Here is a 25,425-nt window from a genome sequence, read left to right on the forward strand (position 1 = left end):
ATAGATTATGAGTGGCTTCTCATATCAAATATAGTTGACACATACCTTCCTTCTGAACAAGTTGCATAGTTATAATTGTGACACAAAATTCAAGACAAAAGCCCGTCAACACCTTCTCAAGGTAAGTTAAATTAAAATTGCAAGCCAGGGATTGGTGAGGGGTGGTTCATATAGACCAAGTGAATAATGCCTGTGGATTGTAGCAAATCAGGGTTCATACAGAGACCTTGATTAAATTATATAGGGTCTCAATATCCTTTCTGAATTAAAGGTAGTGTCACGATGTACACAGACAATGTCAAAACCCAAGAGCAGAGGAAAGATAACCTCTGATGTAGAGGCAGATGACCAGAGTTTATTCATAAGAATTCCAACAGAACATTGGTGGCTCAGCCAATCGACACCGTGAGGTGTAACATTCCCAAAACTAGGACCCCAGAAATAGCACTAATCTGGCGTCTGCTTAAACAATACAGTAACACAGAATCCCTGATCCCATCAAAATAAACTTTACAAGTTCAAACAGAAAGCACAAGGAGACTACATTACAAAGAGCAAGTTGTTCGAGAAAAAGCATAAGCAACTCAAAACAATTAACGACTGGAGTTAAAAAACAACTAACCAATTCAGGTGCTCTAAAAATCTTGAAGCCCAATGCTGCCTGTCTCCCTGCAGAAGCCTGAAGATGTCATTAGAAGTAGTCACTTAGAATTTCTTTTATATTGTGTAATTGAGGTTTGGTTCATCAGTCTGATCGGGATGGAGCTTCTGAAGTGAATGGTTTTATTTTTGTTCCATGCCTTCTTGATTCATTTGCTTTTTCAGTTGTTAAATCCAGACATTCTGACCTCGTTTATCGTGTTCTGACAATGGCAGAGTCATTTCAAGTAGAGATGTCCTCAGAGGCATAACTAAAATGTCATCATGTACTTCTGACAAAAGATCTAATCAGAAAAAAGGCTTAAAGAGACAAAGAGGCCAACAGTTAAGAAGTATTTATTAATAACTCTATTTCTCATTGAATTCCCCACAGCTAATTATTTTTTTGTATTATCCAGAAAGCATTAAAATTTTGTATGGAGTATTATTTTAATGGTGGAATGGGGCTAACTCAGGCAGATTTTCGTAAAATGCAACAATCTTTAATCACTGGTTAGATTTATACATACTACTTATGTGCTCCAATAATTATTCACACTGCTAAATATAAACTGTTTTGCCGTATTCTGTGACTAATACCAAGCCTGCTAATTTTTTGTGTTAGGTAAGTTAATGCGTGTTCATGTGATTATAGAGGCACAGAACATCTCCCTTGAACCCACCCGCTCACCTTCAATGCATGCCCTCTGGTATTAGATATTTCAACTCCGGGAAACAGATATTCCCTGTCTACTCTGACTATGGCTCTCATAACCTTACAAACGTCTATCAGATCACCCCGTGGTTTTTGCCATTGCAGAGAAAACTACTGAAGTTTATCCAACCCCTCTAAACCAGGCAGCATCCTAGTAAACCTCTTCTGCATCCTCTCCAAAGTCTCAATACCCTTCTTATAATGGGGTGACCAGAACTGTACACAATGCTCCAGATGTGGCCAAATGAGAGTTTTATAAAGTTGCAACATAACCCCTTGACTTTTAAACTCATTGCCTTGACTAATAAGAGCAAGCCTTCCATAAGCCTTCTTGACCGCCTTATCAACCTGTGTAGCCACTTTCAAGGAGCTATGAACTTGATCCCAAGATCTCTCTGCTCAGCAACACTATTAAGGAAGTTGCCCTACAGGGTACTGCCTCCTTACGGTTGCCCTGCCAAGGTGCAACACCTCACATTTATCTGGGTTAAACAAAGGATAAAAGCACACCCAAAGGAAGTTTTGATGTCTTTCCTGTTTGGTGCCCGATTTCATTAATTGAACATGTTTAACAAAGTGAGGGACAAACTCAATTCAAGGGAATTTTGTAATTATTTTCTGTATATAAGGGTTTAATAGCAGAGGCATATTAAAACAATGTAGTTGGGAAGATGAATGAAATTTGAGGAGCATGTTTGTGAAATTCACAAGGTATTAAAGACAAATACCTGCATTCTCCAAAACAAATGAAGAGTGCTTCAGTATGTGCAGAGTGCAACTGATCTATATTGTGCTGTATTCTTTGCCAGTCTTTGACGCTATCCACAAGTCCATCAATCTTGTTATCATTCACAAACTTGCTAACCACCCATCTACATTATCATCCAAGTCATTCATATACATCACAAACAGCAGAGGTCCCAGCACTGATCCCTGAGGAACTCCACTAATTACAGACCTCCAGCTTGAATAAGTCCCTTCAACCACTACCCTCTATTTCTGAAGTTCTGAATCCAAATAGCCAATTTGCCATAGATCCCATGAATCTTAATCTTCTGGATTAGACTCCCGTGAGTGAAATACCTTACTAAAATCCATGTACACAACATCAACTGCTCTACCCTCATCAATCTCTCTCATCACCTTGTCAAAAAACTCAGTCAAGTTGATAAGACACAACTTGCCCCTCACAAAGCCATGTTGATTCTCCTTAATTAGGCCAGAGGTTTCCAAATGCTTATAAATGCTACCTGTAAGAATTTTCTCCAGCAATTTCCCTACAATTGACATGAAACTCCCCAGTCTATAGTTCCCAGGATTTTCCCTTGTTCCCCTCTTAAATAGAGGAACAACATTAGCCACTCGTCAGTCCTCCGGGACCTCCCCTGTGGCTAGGGAGGACACAAAGATAGTGTCAGGTTAACTGCTATGCACGCACCCATTTGTCTGATGTAAAGGAGACTAACTTCATAATTCATCCCATTTTAAGAGCTAGTTATTAAACAACTGCTCCAGCAGCCTTATCCACAGAAAAAAATGATCTCTAAGCAACAAGGATGAAGAGAAATCTTGAACGTTTTCCACTCCGTGATATAGTCATTTAGATTTATTAAATAATTTGAGTATTTTCAGACAAAATGTTTTTGTAACTAATTCAAAATGAACATTATACTCTTTTAACATCTTCCATGTCTAATTTCTGCGTTTTAAATCATCTATTATAGTATAATTTGTAAAAATATTAACCACAGTTGTTACAACAAGCCTAGTTTTATTTGCAGTTTTATTACTTGGATCTCTTGCATTTAGAGAACAAATCATCCATATTATAAAGTGCAGCATGTCTTTCTTTCCAGTGCTTCTGTCTGTAATAACAACCTGGGCCTTAATAATGCTTCTACTTTGCTGGTGACTTATTGTTCTTCCACGCTTCTCTGTCACTGAGAGGCACTCAACACCTCTCTCAAATGGGGCAAGAAATAATCCACAAGAGGAGCTCAGTGCATCAAGCAAACTCTGTTGGAGGAAAGGCATTGTCAATGTTCCAGGTGGAGATTTATTTATTCAGAGGTACAGCATGGAACAGGCCTTTCCAGCCCACCAAGCCATGTTGCCCAGCAACCCACCAGTTTAACAACACACACAAAATTACAGGAGGAACTCAGCAGGTCAGGCAGCATCTATGGAAATGAATGAACAGTCGGGCCGAGTCCCTTCTTCAGGACTGGAAAGGAAGGGGAGAAGATGCTTGAATAAAAAGGCGGGTTGGGGGGAGCAAAGAGGCTAGCTAGAAGGTGATAGGTGATAGCAGAGGAAGAGTTGGGGAGCATTACTGCGGAAGGCTTGGAACATGGACTGTTCTACATAGCCAATGAAGACGCAGGCATAGCTGAGGCCCATGCAGGTGCCCATGGCAACCCCTTGAGTCAGGAGAAAGTGTGAGGAGCTGAAGGAGAAATAGTTGAGGGTGAGGACCAGTTCTGGAAGATGGAGGAGGGTAACTTGTTGGTTCTTTTATTGAGGAAAATATGGAGAGCTTCAAAGGTTCAGTGGGGCAGGAACAGGCAGAGACAATGGACCTACCTGGACAGTCAGGTTTGTGGATCTTGGGTCGGAGGTAGGAGTGAGCAGTGCAGGGTAAGGGAACGATGGCAGTGTTTGGGATTTCTTCAGATTTGATGAGATCAGTGATGATGTTGGAGCTAGGTGGAGTGGGCTCCTCTTCGAGGCATAGGTATGAGAAGGTGCCTGAGAGATGCCGCCTGGCCTCAGTAAGGTAGAGGTCAGTCTTCCCACAGCAACAGCACCTCCTTTGTCTGTGGGTTTGATGGTAAGGTTGGGAATGATGCAGAGAAATTAGAGGGCACTGCATTCAGAGGGAGTGAGGTTCAAGGAGGAGGGAAGAGTGCTGAAATTGAGCCAGTTTATGTCTCACCAGCAATTAGAGATGAAAAGACTCAGGGCAGGCAGAGAATCAGTGCAGGGTGTCCAAGGAGAGGAGGAGGGTCATCGGTACGGGATGGGGAATTCTTGCCAAGGAAATGGGCTCAAAGATGGAGGCAATGGTAAAAGAGCTCAACATCGTAGCAGGCAGAGAACTCACTGAGGTGTGAGTGAAAGGGGACAAAGGTAAGAAGGCCCTTGCTGAGGACAGGACCTTCCACCTCAGAGAGGAGAAGGTTCATGGGAATGGTTAAGACATGGCAGGGATTAGAGCTGGGATCGGAGGGAGGAGGAGTGCTGGTGGCACCAGAGGAGAGCGGAGGGTTGGGGTGTTCAGGGAAGGTGGGGTGGGAGGAAGACGGAGGCTCTGAGGGCCCTAGAGTTGACGGTGGATCCTGAGAGATACAGGGTTGGAGAGTGGTGGTGGGGGAAGGGGATCCTGCGGGGCCCAGAGGCAGCGAGGAAAGTCTCGGCCTGAAGGTGCTGCCAGGCTGGATCTGGAGCTAGGGGCTGCACAACTTTCAGTCTGAAGGTGCCTGGAGTCATAGGAACCAGTGGAACCTGGTTTCTGGTTCTGCTCGGGGTTGTTGGAAACGTGCTTGGCGACAGTTGTATCACCAGTTTTGCAGTGTCCAGGGCTATTAGAACTTGGCTTGGTGTTGGTGAGATCCATAGTCTGGGGGCATGGGATTGAATTGAGGTCCAAGTGGGAAGCAGCAGTATGGGGGTTTCCAGGGCCATTGGAACCAGAGTTGGAGGTGGCAGGAGTCACCAATTTAACCCTAGCATAATCACAGAACAGTTTACAATGACTAATTAACCTACTAACTGGTACCTATTTGGACTGTGGGAGGAAACTGGAGCACCTGGAGGAAACCCAAGCAGTCACGGGGAGAACGTACAAACTTTTCTACAGAGGATGCCAGAATTGAGCTCCGAATTCCACCGTCCTGAGCTGTAATAGTGTTGCACTAACCGCTATGCTATCGTCAGATCCCACAGTCCTGATGCGGGGTTTTGACCTGAAGCTCTGACAGTTCCTTTCCTCTCACAAATAAGACAATAAGACTTGCCTTTGCAGATGAGCTTCAAAAATGCTGCTTGACCAGTTGAGTTCCTCTGCCAGATTCATGGAGATTCATGATAAAATGGTTCTCCGTTCAAGGCATTTTAAACAAAGGTCAAAGCTTGTTTTCATGCAGCAAACAACTCAATATAAATTAATGGGTGTAACTTTCTCGGTCATCAGACTTGAGTGCCTCTGATCTGGCCCTCAGCAGATTGAGGATCTCATGGTTCATCCAGGGCTTCTGACTGGGGAAGATTCTGAATGGTTTTGTGGAGACACGCTCATCTACAATTGTTTTTATAAAGTCCACGACAGCCATGATGTATACAGAGGTTATAATGACCACCAAGTTCAATATACTCCAGAATAAAGCAATCTGCTTGAATGGCCACCTGACTTTCAACGTAAATATTCACTTTCCACCACTCTGCCATTATTGATTAAGTGGACTCTGACAATTTACACTCATTCCTCAATCACACTTTACTTGCGTATGCACAAGGAGAACACACTGTTCCGAAGTTTGAACAAAGAAATGCATTTTTAATGCAGAATTGAATCAGAGTTACAGATAATGACCATCTCGGAATCTGAGTATTTGCAAAATCAATTGTCACTTATAATACAGGTGTTAAAAGTCAATAGAAACTGCAAGCTAGCAACCGATGATACATACTTTGAAGTTGGTAAGGTTACTCTCCCCTAGCTGGTGTGTGCCTTGCATCCTTTGATTACATCCTTATCTTGTCTCTGTAAACCCGGTATAGAAACATCAATGCCCTTGAATGGAAAATCCTACAAAAAGTAATGGATATGGCCCAGTACATCATGGGTAAAATCCTTCCCTACGCCTACACAGAGCGCTGTCGCAGGAAAGCAACATCCATCATCAAGGACCCCCACCACTCAGAACATGCTCCTTCTCACTGGTACCATCAAGAGGAAATTACGGGGGTCTTGCGACTCACATCACCAGGTTCAGGAAAAGTTACTACTCCTCAACCATCAGGCTTCTGAACCAAAGGGGTTAACCTCACTCAGCTTCACTTGCCCCATCATTAAAATGTTCCCACAGCCTATGGGCTCACTTTCAAGTTCTCTTCATCTCTTATTCTCATTATTCATTTATTTATTTTTCTTTTGTATTTGCAGTTTGGTGTCTTTTACACATTGGTTGTTTTTCTGCCCTGTTGAGTGCAGTCTCTTATTGATTCTGTTATGGTTCTTGGACTTACTGAGTATGCCTACAAAAAAACAAATCTCAGGGTTGTAGATGGTGACATATGTACTTGGATAATAAATTTATTTTGAGTTTTGTACTTTGAACTTTGAAATGGCTCCGCTCTCCTGCTGTGCAAAGGGATGCTATGATCTTCAAGGTCCTTTCTTGCCTGAGCTGACTGCACACTATCCTTGCCTGGACATTGTCCTAAACTTCACCTTGCTGCAACTTTTATAACTGTAGCTGCAATGTGTACCATTCACAAAATGAACTGTAATATCTTCTCAACTTTTCAGCAACACCTCCCAGAACTGTAACAACTACCACCTGCAACAACATAGGAATACCATTACTCACAAGCTCCTCTCCAGATCACACACCATCCTGGCCTGGAAGCATGCTGCCGCTGGCTGTAAATAGTGGAATCACTACACCTTCACCTTCACCAGCAATATTGGGGAGCGCTATCATCTCTTCAAATGTAGTTAAGAATGCCAGCATTGTGCACATCTCACAAATGATTGAAAGCAAAATAATGCTTGCATAAATCTCTGATATCATCAGATAATTATGACTGTAAGGCATTGTTTAAGAAATGCTCTAAAAGTAAACCAGGAAATTATAGGCTGGTGAGCCTGACATCAGTACGGAAAAACTATTGGAAGGTCTTGTGATGGACAGAATACACAGTATGTATTTGGATAGAGTGTGGCTTTGTGCATGGTAGGTCATGTTTAACTAATCTTATGGAGCTTTTTGAGGAAGTTACCAGGAAAGTTGATGAAAGCAAGACAGTGGATGTTGTCTACATGGACTTTAAGGTATTTGACAAGGTCCCGCATGGGAGGTTGGTCAGGAGGGTTGAGTTGCTTGACATTCAATATGAGGTTGTAAACTGGATTAGACATTGGCTCAGTGGGAGAAGCCAGAGAGTGGTAGTAGATGGTTGCCTCTCTGACTGGAGGCCTGTGACTAGTGGAGTGTCACAGGGATCGGTGCTGGGTCCATTGTTGTTTGTCATCTGTATCAATTATCTGGATGATCATGTGGTTAACTGGATCAGCAAATGTGCAAATGACACCAAGATTGTGGGGTGCAGTAGACAGCAAGGAAGGCAGTGAACTTGCAGTGGGATCTGGACCAGCTGGAAAAATGGCAGATGGAATTTAACGCAGGCAAGTGCAAGGTGTTGAACTTCAGTAGGACCAATCAGGTTAGGTCTCACACAATGAATGGTAAGGCTAAGGAGTCATGTTGAACAAAGGGATCTGAGAATACAAGTCCATAAGTCATTTAAAGTGGTGTCACAGCTAGATAGGGTCATAAAGTTTTTGACGCATTGGCCTTCATAAATCAAAAGTACTGAGTACAGGAGATGTGATGTTATGTTGAAGTTATATAAGACATTAGTGAGGCCTGATTTGGAGTATTGCGTGAAGTTTTGGTCACCTACCTACAGGCAAGATATAAACAAGGTTGAAAGAGTACAGAGAAAATTTACAAGTATGTTGCTGGGTCCGGAGGACCTGAGTTATAAGGAAAGATAGAATAGGTTAGGACTTTGTTCCTTGAAGAGTAGAAGATTGGGGGGAGATTTGATATAGGTATACAAAATTGAGGGCTATAGATAGAATAAATGCGAGCAGGCTTTTTCCACTGAGGTTGGGTGGGACTACGACCAGAGGTCATGGGTTAAGGTGAAAAGTTTAAGGGGAGTATGAGGGGAAACTTCTTCATACAGAGGGTTGTGAGAGTGTGGAATGAGCTGGCAACATAAGTGGTGTATCTGAGCACAATTTCAATGTTTAAGAGAAGTTTGGATAGGTACATGGATGGTAAGGATAAGGTCCAGATGCAGGTCGATAGGACTAGGCAGTTTAAAAGGTTCAACATGAACTAGATGGGCCGAAGTGCCTGTTTTTGTGCTGTACTTTCTATGACTCTATGGGTCATTTTAAATTATACTTGATTAGGCTGGGGTTAAATAGGTGGGTTGCTGGCTGGTGCAGCTCATCGGGCCGAGGGGTCTGTTCTACATTGTGTCTCTAAGTATAAATAAATAAATATTGATGGTGAGTCAAGCTTTTACTGACCACTTCGAAATCTGCCAGGCATTAACGCATCATCAATGTATCTTGTTGAAGTGATCGTCAGAAATTGACACAGTAAACTACTGTCCATGGAGGAGGTGAATTTCTGTTCCATCTGAGGGAGGTGTGTTGTAATTATATTAATGCTGCTTGAAGTCGAAGGACAACAAGCAGCAAAACAAACCAGAGCAGCCAATACTCTGAAGGTTTTGAATCTACACATGAAATTGGATTTTAAACATTTAAGGTTGAATAAATCTAATACACGAGTCAATTCATTGCATGCATTTTAGTTGTGTATTTTCAAACTAAGTTGTCCTTCAAGTAAATAAAATAAATTTTCTGTTGCCATGCCATACCTACATCATAGAGTCCTACATCATATTTCTAATAATTTGCTGTGATTCGTTTTACCAAACTTTTTTTTTCTTTGGCATTGTACAAGGTACCAGCTGTCAAACCCTGGGAGGATCTGCCATACGAAAGATCCTCCAAGGAACGTTCTGGATTGTGTCACCACAGCAACAGGGCTTCAGACAATCTACAAATCCAGGAACAAAGTACACCACTGCATAATATCTTGCAGCCTAAATCTGGTCACACACCATGGATAGGTTGAAGAAATAGCTGATTCTGGACTAGTAATGGGAGATATTTTTTCAATACCTTTATCATTTAAATCTCTACAGGTCTGAGGAACAACCAATCACTGGCTAGGCACCTTCCTACTATTCTATAATCCACAATATTTAGCTGGAAGGTGGTTAATCTGTGGAATTCTTTGCCACAGGCAGCCGTGGAGGTCAAGTCTTTATGTATGTTTAAGGCAGAAGTTGATATATTCTTGATTATTAGTCAGGGCATGAAAGGATATAGGGAGAAGGGAGGAGATTGGTGCTGAGAGGAAAACTGCACCAGCCATGATGAAAAGTTGGAGCAACACACATCAAAGTTGCTGGTGAACGCAGCAGGCCAGGCAGCATCTGTAGGAAGAGGTACAGTTGACGTTTCAGGCCGAGACCCTTCGTCAGGACTAACTGAAGGAAGAGTGAGTAAGGGATTTGAAAGTTGGAGGGGGATGGGGAGATCCAAAATGATAGGAGAAGACAGGAGGGGAAGGGATGGAGCCAAGAGCTGGACAGGTGATTGGCAAAAGGGATATGAGAGGATCATGGGACAGGAGGACCGGGAAGAAAGACAAGGGGGGGGGGGGGACCCAGAGGATGGGCAAGAGGTATATTCAGAGGGACAGAGAGAGAAAAAGGAGAGTGAGAGAAAGAATGTGTGTATAAAAATAAATAATGGATGGGGTACGAGGGGGAGGTGGGGCATTAGCAGAAGTTAGAGAAGTCAATGTTCATGCCATCGGGTTGGAGGCTACCCAGATGGAATATAAGGTGTTGTTCCTCCAACCTGAATATAACACCTTATATTCCGTCACACTCAGGTTGGAGGAACAACACCTTATATTCCGTCTGGGTAGCCTCCAACCTGATGGCATGATCATCGACTTCTCTAACTTCCGCTAATGCCCCACCTCCCCCTCGTACCTCATCTGTTACTTATTTTTATACACATATTCTTTCTCTCACTCTCCTTTTTCTCCCTCTGTCCCTCTGAATATACCCCTTGCCCATCCTCTGGGTTCCCCCCATCCCTTGTCTTTCTCCCTGGGCCTCCTGTCCCATGATCCTCTTGTATCCCTTTTGCCAATCACCTGTCCAGCTCTTGGCTCCATCCCTCCCCCTCCTGTCTTCTCCTACCATTTCAGATCTACCCCTCCCTCTCCCACTTTCAAATCTCTTACTAACTCTTCTTTCAGTTAGTCCTGATGAAGGGTCTCGGCCTGAAACTTTGACTGTACCTCTTCCTAGAGATGCTGCCTGGCCTGCTGCGTTCACCAGCAACTTTGATGTGAGTTGCTTGAATTTCCAGCATCTGCAGAATTCCTGTTGTTTGCGTATGAAAAGTTAGAGCAGACTTGAATGGCCATATGGTCTAATTCTGCTCCTATATCTTATGGTCTTGTAGTCTTGTGTTCTATGCCATGGTATTACCTGGTGTGGGGTTGGTCCCTGTATTAGTTCTCCCCCGATGAGAGGGTTCATCTCTATGTGACATATAATAATTTCAATAGCTTGGCAAACGCCTCGGTGTTGAGCTCAGTAAATCTACAAACGAAAACCTGCCTTCTCTGTGTAGATGCACAATTTTCAATTAATTCCTTCACTTTGTAGCTACAGAGAAAAGGAGCTAATATCAATGGCGATCAGCTTCAGGGCAATTTATCAAATTAATCCAAAGGAGAGGGACATATTCATACAGCATATTTTTATGACATAGCAAATATATTAACATATAATAATATCTTGATTAGATTTTTACCAAACAGTTAAACAATTTAAATACATCTCTAACCAAGTCATTGGGATTTGTGGGAAAATGTTATCCTTCCTATTTATACCTATGAAATGTTTGCCATTCATGAAGCTTGGCTAACTAGTTCTGTTTTCATTCTTTTTGCTGCTTCATGATAATGTTTCTGTTTTAGTCAGCTTTTATCTGAACTTGTGATTCAGCAGTTCTTGCAGGGTTATCATTCACAGGCCATCTTAATTTTCTTTGATGAATTGTGAAAAGATATCTTCTTGAACTTTAGTCTATGAAGTGAATGTTATTCTACAATACTGTTAAGGAGTTATCCTATGAAAGATAAAGTAATGGCAATATATTTTTGAGTTAGGATGGTGTTCTTGCTCACCATCTGTCATTCAATATGTTTGAGTTTGTGTGTGTGTGTGTGGGAGATGTCAAAGGAGCCTTGGCAAATTAATCACGGCATCTTGTAAATGGTGCAAATTTAGTCACAGTGGCAAATTAAAAATCTAGGCAGGGGTTTCCAACCTTTTTTATGCCATGAACCAATACCATTAAACAAGGGGTCTGTGGACCTCAGTTTGTGAACACCTGATTTAGGTAGGGTGATGGAGGGACCACAGATCAATCACGCACATTTGCCCGAAATGGTGATGGGATTTTGGAGTGCTGCAGATGCCAAAACATTCCATCATACTCCGGATGAGGTTTGGAGTTGGTGGAAAGTACTGGTTTATTGAAATATGCTCACAATGACATAATAAAATATTATTCTATATATTCATTGCAATGCATGTAATGATTGGATGTGATCCATTGTCATTTTCTAACGCTGGTCTCATCTATTGGGGAGATGGACATTAATTTCAATATTGCTCAGATTGAGGAAATCAGCGCCTTTTAGTGATCAGGTGCAACTGGAGACTTACAAAATTCAAACAGGATAAATCAGCGAGAACTATGGGGACAAGTAAAAGTGAATTGCAAGGATTTGGTAGCTGATTCTAGGTCTATTGTTGGCACTTCTCTAAATAATGTGTCCTAGTAGCTAAAGGTCTGCAAATGAACTGTTTCATCAGGATCACAGCCAGGTGAAACTCTTATCACATAGGTGATCTTGATGACTGGGCCCTTACTTTTAAAGTCATAATACAAGCATTGAAATATTTTAAAGCTGAGGTGAGTGAAAGAATGTCAGATCATGGGTGGTGCCAGTGATATATCTCCATCACCTGGGATGATTTACAAGAAATAAAGACAAAAATTCTTGCAACCAATGCAGATTTCATTAATGCCCTTTTACTCAATCAGAAAACATCATTGTCCTTTTCTGGAACTGCATCAAGCATTTAGAAAGTGCCACACACCATCAAAAATGTCTAAAGTACAATATTATATCTTACAGTGCAGTGAAATGATGTAGCTTACATAGAGTATAATTCTAGGGATATGAGTCAGAATATCAGTGAATCTCTTGGTACTAATGTTCTTCCAAAATTGCTCAACCTTCGGTATCAGTATTTTCATTTATCTCTATGAATATTCTTTCCTCATCCCCTATCCTTTAGCATCTCCTCTGCAATGAATCTTTTCCAGGTATGATGTTTGCTACTGATTCATCAACGTTTCTTACCCAAGAATTTTTAACATTAGCTGTCATCATGTGAACTTCACCTTGAGAAGTTGGTGGGGAGTCACCTTCTTGAATCACTGTAGCCAATGTGGTTAAGTTATTTGAATTACACATTGAGTGTCCACAAGCTATCTGATTTTAGAGAGCATCATGGCCTTCTCCCCTAGCTTTCCAGAAAGAAATCTCACATCAGGAACCAGAATTACATTTTCCTTGCTAGAATGAGGACATCAAAGAAAAGGATTGATCAACTACCAACATCAAACTATTGCTTTGCATAACATTCCAGTTTTTCAATATCCCATAGGTGTGAAAAGGGGTAGGGTGAGACAAACACATTTTACCTAATGTAGCTGGAATTTGATCTCAGCATCATTTGACCTTGCCCAATATGGTCTGCGCATCTTAAGAAGAGCCTTGTGATTTTCCTATCTTTAGTATGCCTATTCTACATTAGGTATAAGCAAATACTGACTAGTCTTACAACCTTTGCGATTGATCTAAGGCAACTAATACTACAGAAGATTCCCTTTGGCATCCTGGTGCACTGTAGTGTTGGATCACCATATCTTGTTGTCATACTATTGAACAGTTTCTTGTTGTTCCAAGCTTGTATTCAGAAGTAGGTGAGTAGAAGATGTCCTTCAACATTTGTCCTTTACTAATGAGAATCCATTTGCTTTTTAGTTACCATTACATAATTCCACTGACTCACCTAATACAGAGTTCAAAGACCACTGACCAACTTTGCATGGTCATGGGGTAATAATTACACGTAAATTTTGGCCATGCAATTGGACTTTTCACATTACAATGTTGACTATCGATGTTGAAAGGTCAGATCACATCACGCACAAAACCCCATCTCGTCCTTGATGAATAAGTTCCTCTTTCATCCTTTGTCCATTCATTTCTTAATCCATAACGACACACAAGACAGATTCGGTTTATGTGTAAAGAAGTGTGTCCAGTGTGTCATTGACAAGCAAAAGCATCATTGTACACTTTCAAGGTAGAGCTTATAAAAAGGGAGTGTGATACATTATATCCTTTGGGTAAGTTCTTTAGCAGTGGAGGATTTTGATGAAAGCTTTTCTGAACTCTATATTGAAAGTGGTGTAAATAATTGGGTTCACAGCACTATTGACGTAACCCAGCCAGGTGAAGGCACTGTACAAGGCTTGAGGGATGTTGCATTTTTTACAGTGCTTGTTAAGAATATGGGTAATGAAGAATGGCAGCCAACATATAATGAAGACCCCTAGAAACAAGAAAAGCAGAGATTAATATCCAGCATTCGAAGTACACCTGAAATCTGATAAGGAAGTTGGTTGGATTCCTACCTTTTCCTGCCCACCTTCCCTTCTGCCTCTCTGAAAAATCTCTTCAAAGTGAGTGGGAAGTGGAATGATTGAGAAGATTTTAAAATCCAACCAAAGCCAACTAAAAAAGCCATAATGCAAACACGCGGAAATCTGCAGATGCTGGAAGTTCAAGCAACACACACAAAATGCTGGTGGAATGCAGCAGGCCAGGCAGCATCCATAGGAAGAAGCACAGTCGACATTTCCGGCCGAGACCCTTCGTCAGGACTCCATCAGCAACCTTATCAGCTCTGGGGATCTCCCATCCACTGAGTCTCGACGAAGGGTCTCAGCCCGAAACGTCAACTGTGCTTCTTCCTATATGCCTGCTGCATTCCACCAGCATTTTGTGTAAAAAAAAAGCTATAAGATGGGAAAAGATGAAATATGAGGGCAAACTAGCCAATAATATAAAGCAGGATACCAAAAGTTTTTTTTTCCAGTTATATAAAGAGTAAAAGGGAAGTGAGAGTTGATATTGGACCACTGGAAAATGGTGCTGATGAGATAGCAATGGGGGGAAAAGAAATGTTGAAGGGTGTGAGGAAAGAGAAGTGAGTGCAGTTACTATTACAAAGGGAAAAGTGCTCAAAAAGCTGAAAAACATAAAGGGTACATAAGTCATCCGGACCAGATGAACTGCACCGGGGGGGGGGGGGGGGGGGAGGGTCTGAAAAAGGTAGCGAGAGATTGTAGCAGCATTCCACTATCTCTATCTGCGAATTAAATTTGCTGACGACCTTACATTGATTGGCCTAATCTCAAATAATGATGAGGCAGCCTACAGAGAAGAAGTCACCACCCTGACACAATGGTGTCAAGAAAACAACCTCTCCCCCAATGTCGCAAAAACAAAGGACTACAGGAGGAATGGAGACAGGCTAACTCCTGTTGACATCAATAGATCTGGAGTTGAGAGGGTGAACAGCTTTAAGTTCATTGGCATTCACATCAGCGAGGGTCTCATGGGGTCTGTACATACTGGGTGTGTGGTGAAGAAAGCACAACAGCACTTCTTTCAGCTCAGATGGTTGAAGAAATTTGGCATGAGTCCCCCAATCCTAAGGACTTTCTACAGGGGCATAACTGAGAGCATCCTGACTGGCTGCACCACTGCCTGGTATGGGAAATGTACTTCCCTCAGTTGCAGGACTCTGCAGAGAGTGGTGCGGACAGGCCAGCGCATCTGTAGTTATGAACTTCCTGCTGTTCAGGACATTTACAGAGACAGGTGCATAAAAAAGGGCCTGAAGGATCATTGGGGACCTGAGTCACCCCAACCACAAAATGTTCCAGCTGCTACCATCCGGGAAATGGTACAGCTGCATTAAAGCCAGGACCAACAGGCTCCAGGACAGCTTCTTTCATCAGGCCATCAGACTGATTAATTCATGCTGATACAATTGTATTTCTATGTTATATTGACTGTCCTGTCCTGTTGTACATACTATTTATTACAAATTACTATAAATTGCACATTTAGACAGAGACGTAACAAAGATTTTTGGTCCTTATGTATGTGAAGGATGTAAGAAATAAAGTCAATTCAATTCAATTAGAGATGATCTTTCAAAAATCATTGGACTCTGGCATGGTTCCAGAGGACTGGAAAATTGCAAATGTCACTCCACTCTTTAAGAAAGGAGGAAGGCAGCAGAAAGGAAATTATAGACCAGCTAGCCTGACCTCCATGGTTGGGAAGATGTTAGAGTGAATTGTTAAGGATGAGCTTGTGGAGTACCTGGAGACACAGGACAAGATAGTACAAAAAACAGCATGGTTTCTTTAAGGGAAAGTCTTCCCTGACAAGCCTGTTGGAATTCTTTGAGGATATTACACGTAGGATAGGTAAAGGGGATGTAGTGGATGTTGTATATTTGGACTTTCAGAAGGCTTTTGACAAGGTGTCACACATGAGGCTGCTAACTAAGTTAAGAGCCCATGGTATTTTTAGGAAAGTTACTGGCATGGTTAGAGCATTAGCTGATTGGTAGGAGGTAGTGAGTGGGAATAAAAAGATTCTTTTCTGGTTGGCTGCCGGTGACTAGTAGTGTTCAGCAGGGGTCGGTGTTGGGACCACTTCTTTTTATGCTGTATATCAATGATTTAGATGATGGAATAGATTGCTTTGTTGCCAAGTCTGCAGATGATACAAAGAGTGGTAGTGTTGAGGAAACAGGTAGGCTGCAAAAGAACTTAGACAGATTAGGAGAATGGGCAAGAGAGTGGCAAAAGAAAAACAATGTTGGAAAATGCATAGTCATACACTTTGGTAGTTGAAATAAATATTCAGACTATTTTCTAAAAGGAGAGAAAATCCAAACATCTGAGATGCAAAGGGACTTTGGAATCCTTGTGCAGAACAACCTAAAGGTTAACTTGCAGGTAGAGTCAGTGGTGAGGAAGACAAATGCAATGCTGGCATTCATTTCAAGGGGTCTAGAATACAAGAGCAGGGATGTGATGCTGAGGCTTTATAAGGCACTGGTGAGGCTTCACCTTGAGTATTGTGAACAGGTTTGGGCTCCTCATCTAAGAAAAGATGTGCTGGCATTAGAGTGGGTTCAGAGGAGGTTCACAAAGAATGATTCCTGGAATGAAAGGGTTATCATACAAGGAACATTTGATAACTCTGGGTCTGTACTCGCTGGAATTCAAAAGGATGAGGAGGGATCTCATTGAAACCTTTCGAATGTTGAAAGGATGAGACGGAGTAGATGTGGAAAGGATGTTTCCCATGGTGGGGGAGTCTAGGTCAAGAGGGCACAGCCTCGGGATAGCAGGGCGTCCATTTAAAACTGAGATGCAGAGAAATTACTTTAGCCAGAAGGTAGTGAATTTGTGGAACTTATTACCACAGGCAACTGTAGAGGTGAAGTCGTTGGGTATATTTACTGCAGAGCTTGATAGGTTCTTGATTGGACATGGCATCAAAGGTTACACGGAGAAGGCTGGGGAGTGGGGCTGAGGAGGTGAAAAGAGGATCAGCCATGATTGAATGGCCTAATTCTGCTCCTATGTCTTATGGTCTTATCAAGTAAGTCAAAGTCAGCATGGTTTCTGTAAAGGAAAACCTTGCCTGACAAATCTGATGGAGTTCTTCAAGGAAGTAATAAGCAGGTTGACAAAGGAGAGGTAGTGGTTGTCATTTACGTGGATTTTAAGAAGGCACTTGATAAGGTGCCACACACGAATGTGCTTAACAAGATAAAATCCTATGGCTTCACAGGAAAGATACTGACATTGATAGAAGAATGGCTGACGGGCAGAATGCAATGAGTGGGAATAAAAGGGGCATTTTCTGGTTCGCTGCCAGTGACTAGTGGTGTTCCTCGGGTCAGTATTGGGACCACTTCTTTTCAGTTTGTCAGTGATTTGGATAATGGAATTGATGACTTTGTGGCAAAGTTTGCTGATGATACAAAGATAGGTGGAGGGATAGGTAGTGCTGAGGAAGCAATGCGATTTCAGCAGAACTTAGACAAATTGGAAGAATGGGCAAAAAGTGGCAGATGGAATACAGTGTTGGGAAATGTACGATAATGCATTTTGGTAGAAGGAACAATAGTGCAGACTATTATCTAAATGGGGAGAAGGTTCAAACATCAGAGGTGCAGAGGGACTTAGGAGTCCTCGTGTGAGACTCCCAGAAGGTTAATTTACAGGTTGAGTCTGTGGTAAAGAAAGCAAATGCAATGCTGTCATTTATTTCAAAGGAATAGAATATAAAAGCAAGGAGATAATGCTGAGGCTTTATAAGACACTGGTCAGGCCGCACTTAGGGTATTGACAATGGTTTTGGATCCCATGTCTCAGAAAGGATGTATTGTCATTGGAGAGAGCCCAGAGGTGGTTCATGAGGATGTTCCCGGGAATGAGGAGTATTTGGCAGCTTTGGGCCTGTACTCATTGGAATTTAGAAGAACGTGGGGGAATCTCATTGAAACTTACCAAATGTTGAAAGAACTAGATAGCGTGAATATGAAGAGGATGTTTCCTGTGGTGGGGGTATTCAGAACTAAAGAGCACAGCCTCAGAATTGAGGGGTGACCTTTTAGAACAGAGGTAAAGAAGAATTTTTTTAGCCAGAGTAGTGAATCTGTGGAATGCTCTGCCACAGACTGCGGTGGAGGCCAAGTCCATCGGTATATTTAAGGCAGAAGTTGATAGTTTCCTGATTGGTCAGGTCACCAAAGGATATGGTGAGAAGGCAGGTGTATGGGGTTGAGTGGGATCCGGGATCAGCCATGATGGAACAGCAGAGCAGGCTTGATGGGCTGAATGACCTAGTTCTGCTCCTATGCCTTATGGTTTTAAAACTCTGCCTACTCTAATGTTACATACACCATATCCCTTTCACCCATCAGTCCTGAGTCATTGCATAACATCTTTCAAGTTTCTTCTGAATCTGAGGTGAGGCAATATGTCCAAATTGAAATATACTGTCAAGGCTGAAGTCTGCATCCTAGAGGTGCAATGCTTAAGCTTCACAACAGTGATGGGTAGGACCTGGAGTGGGGATCTAGTGGTGATGGTCAGACAGAACACCAGGTATAAACAGAAGTGATTCTACAGATGCTGGAAATCCAGAGTACTTATCTCCCTTGCTGGATGAACTCAGAAGGTCAGGCATCACCTATGGAGAGGAATAAATAGCTGATGTTTTGTGCCAAGATCCTTCATCAGGACTGGAAAGGAAGGGGAAGGAGGAAGGGTATCAGAGGGAGGTGATAAGCAGATGAGGAGAAGAGAGAGGGTTAAGAGAAATTACTGGAAGTTTGAGAAATCACTGTTCATTCTATCAGGTGGAGGCTACCCACACAGAATACAATGTGTTGCTTCTCCAACCTAAGAGTGACCTTACTGTGACCTCATTTTGGGCTCTTAATGAGTTTGGAACTCATAGCCACACAGCTTCAAGATCAATGACAACAAAAGTGTGATATGTACTGAGACATCCAAGGCCAGCGAGTACCAGTCAACCTGTTCACTAATACAAGCCTTATCTGAGGTGTTAAGGCATTAGTTAAGGGGCATCTGCCTTAGCTTGACTTTAGCTAGGGTATTGATCTTGAACTGGTATTTAGCTTGGTGATTCGTCTCACACTCCCCACCCTATCTGCTGATACTGCTTGAGCCCTCTATAGCATTTAGCCACTCCCCTGGATCTCAATCTCTGCCTTTTGCTTGCCATGTCTTCCCCCACCCAAACCCTTGATCATACCTTTGACCTCAGTCCCTTTTCCACAGCTATCCTTTTCTTTTAATCTTCAGATTAGATTAGCTTTATTTGTCAAACATACATCGAAATATACAGTGAAATGCATCATTTTGCATCAAGAATGTGCTGGGGACAGTCCACAAGTGTTTTACGCTTCCAGTGCCAACATAGCATGCCCACAACTTACTAACCCTAACTCGTAGATCTTTGGAATGTGAGATGAAAGCGGAGCACCAGGAGAAAATCCACGCAGTCACAAGGAAAATGAACCAACTCCTTATAGACGGTGGCAGGAATTGAACCTTGATCCTACAGCTGGCACTGTGAAGCATTACACTAACTGCTATGCTACGTGCCTTCATGGTCTAGGCCCAATCCTTCTTATGCCATCTCATGATGAATCCTCAGAGGAATGGCCTTTGTGTGTGATGGTGCTTAATATGCTTATTCTGTCATGCACGGTTCCTTGGGCCTTGGATGTGATAGAATATTGCTTCTGGAGGCTTCTTGCACAAAGCTGATAAGACCATCCCCACCACACCCCTCCTTCCAAATCCCATGACCTGCCATCCAGTTTGACACTGATCTAAGCACTGCCACACTTCTAGGCAACTATAGAAATTCCTCAAGAAGCATTAATAGTGTTGATACAGAAATATTAATCTATACAAACAAAGCACTCATCAAATAAGCAGGAAGAATATCAGAGGTTAGTCTAAAAAACTATAATGACATTGGGGTGGGAAGGACAGTTTGTGCCAAATATTTCTTTTTATGCCATTATGTCTTTCAATTTCTTAGCAAATACAAGATACTTATGTGACTTGGTTTGAACTTTAAGGGTGGTCACCCCTTATTTTAGATTTCTCACCTCACTTTCCAATTTCCTTGCAAATTCTCTTCTTTCTTTACCAATCAATCTCCAGAAAAAAAAAAGACATCCTCCACCAATAGCAAGGGAATCATCAAAGATTAGAGTTGAAACATATGCTGGATCAGTTTTAGTAGGCCCATGTTATCACTCGAGGGAAAATTCTTCAGCCATACATAAACATGATCCCTTTTTGCTTCAGTCCTAGGATCTTGTTAATTAGCAAGTTTATTTACAAATAAGCTAGTTGCAATAGTAACTAGTCAATAAAGATCCCTCAACTTCAACTTTCCACGAGAAAATGCAAGTCCCCATGACTCTCCTGCAGAGGTTAATTTTATCCCTTTCTTGTAATGGTCAAGATTGCAATGCTTCCCTTTGAGGTCTCCAATGAGGACCAAGTTTTAGGAAGCTTCCATATATTCTGCAACTATCAGCAATTAGTTGAAACTTTCCAACCTCATTTCTTGTCAGATTCAATCAATAATGAGGGACAGGTGACTGTGACCATAAGATATAGGAGCAGAATTAGGCTATTTGGCCCATCATGTCTATCCACCATTCCATCATGGCTGATTTATTATCTTTCTCAACCCCAGTCTCAAGCCTTCTCCCTGTAACCTCTGATGCTCTTATTAAACAGTAACCTACAGTGTCAACCTCCACTTTGAATATATCCAATGACTTGTCCTCCACAGCTGTCTGTGGCAATGAATTACACAGATTCACACCTTCTGGCTAAATAAATTCCTCTTCATCTCTGTTCTAAATGGATGCCCATCTATTCTGAGGCTGTGCGCTCTGGACCTAAACTTTCCCAGTACAGGAAACATTCTCTTCGCATCCACTCTATCTAGATCTTTCAATATCTAATAGGTTTTCAATGAAATTCCCCCTCCTCCTTCCACACTCCAGTGAGTATAGGCCCAGAGCTATCAGACACTCTACTTACATTAACCCTTTCATTCCTGGGATGATTCTCATGAACCTTCTCTGGGCCCTCTCCAATGCTAGCCCAATCTTTCTTAGATAAAGAGCCAAAAAATTCCAAGTGTGGTCTGACCAATGCCTTATAAAGCCTTCATATTACATCCTTGCTTTTATATTCCAGTCTTCTCAAAATGAATGCTAACATTGCATTTGTTTTCCTTACCACTGACTCAACCTGCAAGTTATATTTGAAGGAATCCAGCACTTGTAGTCCCAAGTCCCTATTCATTTCTGATTTTTGAATGTTCTCCCCTTTATTTCTTAAGTGCATGACCATAGACTTCACCACACTATATTCCATCTGTTACTTCTTTACACATTCACCCTAATGACAGGATGTTGATTACTCTCCGCATTGTGCCTCCACAACCAACATATGCTTCCTAGGGTTATTAGATTCCTTCTTCCCATGGTTAGCCATTCCAATTCAAAGATATTTGATTTGCAACTAGCTAGAATCAGAAATGAGAAAATGAACAAAGTCAAGGCAGTACTAACCGAGGACAATGGCCAGCATCTGAGTGGCCTTTTTCTCCTTTTGCTGGGAAAGCTTCCGCTTGCTTATGCTCTTGAGCGATGTTCCTGTTTTACCATTTGGCATTGACTGGATCTCAAAAGCTTTGGCCGCTTTGCTTATGTTTTTGGTGTGCCCATTCTTCTCCCCTTTCACCGGGCTGCCCACAGGGGTTGCTAGGCTAGAACTAGCACCCTGGTTGGAGGGAGTAGGCACAGCCAGCTGGTGGTTGGCGGCTGCCGTTTTGAGCTTGGGCTTCTCTAGTGGTGGGCTGGCAGAAGACATCATCTCCATCTCCAAGTCATCTTGGTGGTTGACAGCCTCCTGCACCAAGATCAAATGTCCCAAAACAAAACGAAATAAATACCCAAAGTGCATGCCAGGCCAGTGTAAACCAATAACTATTGAAATGTGCCCTGTAAGGGTACGAGTAATTTTGTCACCAGTTCCAGGAATATTACGACAGGAAGAGGCCATTCAGCCCCAGAGTTTGTTCTGTCATTAAATCCAATACCTCAGCTTTATTAACTGCTCTAGAATATCCCTTGATAACTTTGTCTATCGATTGACTACTTTCTGGTGGAACCAATTGTTTCAATGACCACAGCTAATAAGAAGAATATTCTGGATATACTTTGTTGAAGGTATCACATTTGATCTCCTTAAATGTCCAAGTTCCAATTTTAAGATTATATTCCATTGTTCTTGATCTCACCATTAAAGCATGTTGTTTAACCAGTCCATCAAATCATTTTAGCATTTATAATTCCACAATTAAGTCTCCAATTAAGTCTATACAAACTTAGTTTGTGCGCTCTGTTCTGACTATTTAACCATTAAATTGTTTAGAGCATTGGTTCCAATTTGATCAACCTGCCTTGTGTCTCCACAACTAACATATACTTCCTAGGGTTATTAGCATCATCTCTCACTGGTTGTCCAGAAGCCTTCTGTGAAATTGTTGCCCTACACTTCTGTTTGTCTTGGAGGAGAAAGGGAAAGCAGAGTGCTAAGACATATCTTTCCTCTAATCATTTTCTAGTTCCCCCAATATAGCACGTCATGATCCTAAACTGTTCTAATAAAAGATGAACAACATGAAACATTAAATTGGTTTCTGCCTTACTAAGTGTTTCCAGTATTTTCCATTTTTAATTCATATTTCCAGCAATTTTTTTCTTTTGTTTTCAATTGAAATGTTATATTTGAGTCATTCTCAAATAAGTAAATCTGTTTAACTTTCAATTCCACCAGCATCTTTAGAGTTGCTGTCCTCTTAAAGGAAATCAAATTTATTCTACTTAGCAAAATGTTCAGCACAAAATCCTCACGTTCCAGAATATGGCAGATAGAGCATAGAACAGCACAGCACTTCGCAGGCCCTTTGTTGTCCCAACCCTTTAATCCACTCCAAGATCAACCTAACCTTTCCCTCCCACATAGTCCTCAATGTTTCTTTCATCTATGTGCGTATCTAAGAGACTCTTAAATGTCCCTAATGTATCTGCCTGTAACAACACCCTGGACAGCATGTTCCACACACTTGCCACTCTCGGATTTTAAAAATATTCCTCTGACTTTCCCTCTATACTTTCTATACGTAAAGTTACGTCCCCCTGTATTAGTCATTTCAGCCTTGGGGAAAAATGTGTCTGACTGTCCACTTGATCTATGCTTCTTGTTATCTTGTACACCACTATATAGTCATCTCTCATCCTTCTCTCTCCAAAGAGGAAAGCCCTAGCTAGTTCATCCTATCTTCATAAGACATTCTTTTTATTCCAGGTATCATCCTGGTAAATCTCCTCTGCATCTTCTCTAAAGCTATACTTCCTATAATGAGGTTACCAGAACAGAACACAATATCTCAAGTGAGGTCTAACCAGAGTTTTATAGAGCTGCAACATTAGCTCATGACTCTTGAACAAATTCCCCGCCTGATGAAGGCCGATACACAATATACCTTCTTAACCACTGTATCAACTAGTGCTGCAACTTTTAGGGATCTATGGATGTGAAGCCCAATTTCCCTCTGTTCACCCACAATTTCTCAGGGAGGGACAGGATAGGATGAATTTGCTTCTCCTTAGAGAAGAGAGGGTAGAGAAAAGATTATGTGTTTAGCATAATGAGGACTTTTGCTGAGCTAACATTTTTCCATTGACATTAACCAGAAAATATGTTTAATAGTTTTTAGAGATGCTAGCAGTGAGAGAGAGACTTTTTTTTAATCCAACATACTATTTTGATCTGATTAGATGGCTAAAGGACAGCAGAAGTTGATCCAACATTCTATTGTAAAGGGAATTGGATTTCCCATTAAAATGGCAAATTTTGCAGGGCCTCAAACAAGAAGCAAGGTGGTAGGACTAAATAGATGGGTTCTTCTGAGGCACCACAGAACAATGGGAAAAATGGACTCCAAAAGCATCTGATTCTATGCACGTTTAACGAGGGAATCAACTGTAATATCAATGAGATGATCTGACAAGGCAACAGCACAATAGAAATAGGACATTTTCCCAAAGTAAGTTCGTTTGACAGGAAGGAGAATACTGGTTCAGATCATGTTTACCTCAGATTAACTCTTAGCCATAGTGGAGCAGGAATGCTAAAATGAGCAGATAGTCCCAGGAGTTGGTCTCTAGTTCTCAATATCGCAACACAAGTAGCAATATAGTTTCCAGCTGTTAACTGCTCAGGCGGCTTGGCATAACTATACTAAGTCATTAAGATGATTATATTATAGATACTCACCACTTTCTTTTTATTGGTGGGGAAGCTCCCATTTGATTTCACAATCACTGTACACAGCTTCACATCTTCTGGGTGGGTACATTTATCCTAAGCGCAAAAATGAAATGTTTATTCCACTTGGAAAGCCTCCCCATTTTGAATAATTTTCCAAATTGCCCATTATTTAAGCTGTAAGCCTAGTGGAGGTAATAAGGTATTAAAATAGAAAATTATTGCCCAAGAGATAGGAAGTTATATATATTTATTATTTTGGACTATAAGCCATCAAAATAAGTTATTTAGAGCATAACTTGGTCGTAGCAACGGATCAGAAGTTATTTTTGTGAAAATGTCTTAAAAATAGAATTAAAGTGAATCTCCAGATGATGCATTTTTATAAACTGTGGTTGTGGGAAGAATCCTGCCTGAGATATCTGAGGAATTCTCTCCTCTTCCAATTATTCAACAGGATTGATTTATTTGCAAATATATAATTGGAATATGAAGATGTCCTCTGTCTAAAATATGTTATCTCCAGCAGTGTAGCACTTCCTCAACATATTGTGTACAATTACATGGAGCAATGGTGCAGCTGGTGGATATGGAACCCCACAGCTCCATTGACTGGCTTTAATCTTGATCTGCATTGCTATCCATGTGGAGTTTGCATGTTCTCCCTGTGATCAGGTGGACTTCCTCTGGGTGCTTTGATTTCCTCCTACATCCCAAAAATGCATGGGATGGTCAAAGGACATGTATGAAGGGAGTTGAGAAAGCAGCAAGAATAAAATAGTTTAGGGAATGATGAGTGTAAAAACGGTGGTTGATGGTCAGCATTGATCTTGTGGGTTGAAGGGTCTGCTTCCTATAATTCCATAAGTCTCATACCTCCAAGCGGACCATAACTTTGTCATAGGGTTTGGAGGCTTGTGTGCCTCAATGACCTGGAGAGCTATGTTGGCTGGAGTCAGGGACCTTGTGCTTTGATCCTTGGTAGGGTCACCCATGCCACACAATTCAAAGGGTAGAGGCCAGATTAGGA

General features: G+C 41.7%; 1 protein-coding gene across 5 annotated transcripts in view; it reads right to left on the reverse strand.

Moving 5' to 3' along the window:
- Positions 1–905: 905 nt before the first annotated feature.
- The window catches only part of LOC140212748 (D(2) dopamine receptor B-like), a 117,370-nt gene continuing 92,850 nt past the window's right edge, over positions 906–25,425 (reverse strand). For 4 of the 5 annotated variants that reach the window (XM_072283905.1, XM_072283907.1, XM_072283906.1 and 1 more), the window contains 3 exons: positions 24,405–24,491; positions 21,632–21,971; positions 12,354–13,948 (listed from right to left, as the gene is read on the reverse strand). In XM_072283905.1, coding sequence (XP_072140006.1) covers positions 13,752–13,948; positions 21,632–21,971; positions 24,405–24,491 — 624 coding nt within the window. In that variant the 3' untranslated portion in view covers positions 12,354–13,751. Of the gene's footprint in view, positions 961–12,353; positions 13,949–21,631; positions 21,972–24,404; positions 24,492–25,425 lie in introns of those variants that run through there. The other variant, XM_072283909.1, reaches the window with a different exon arrangement.

The sequence above is a fragment of the Mobula birostris genome, chromosome 20 (genome assembly GCF_030028105.1).
Source record: "Mobula birostris isolate sMobBir1 chromosome 20, sMobBir1.hap1, whole genome shotgun sequence".
Classification (NCBI taxonomy): Eukaryota; Metazoa; Chordata; class Chondrichthyes; order Myliobatiformes; family Myliobatidae; genus Mobula; species Mobula birostris.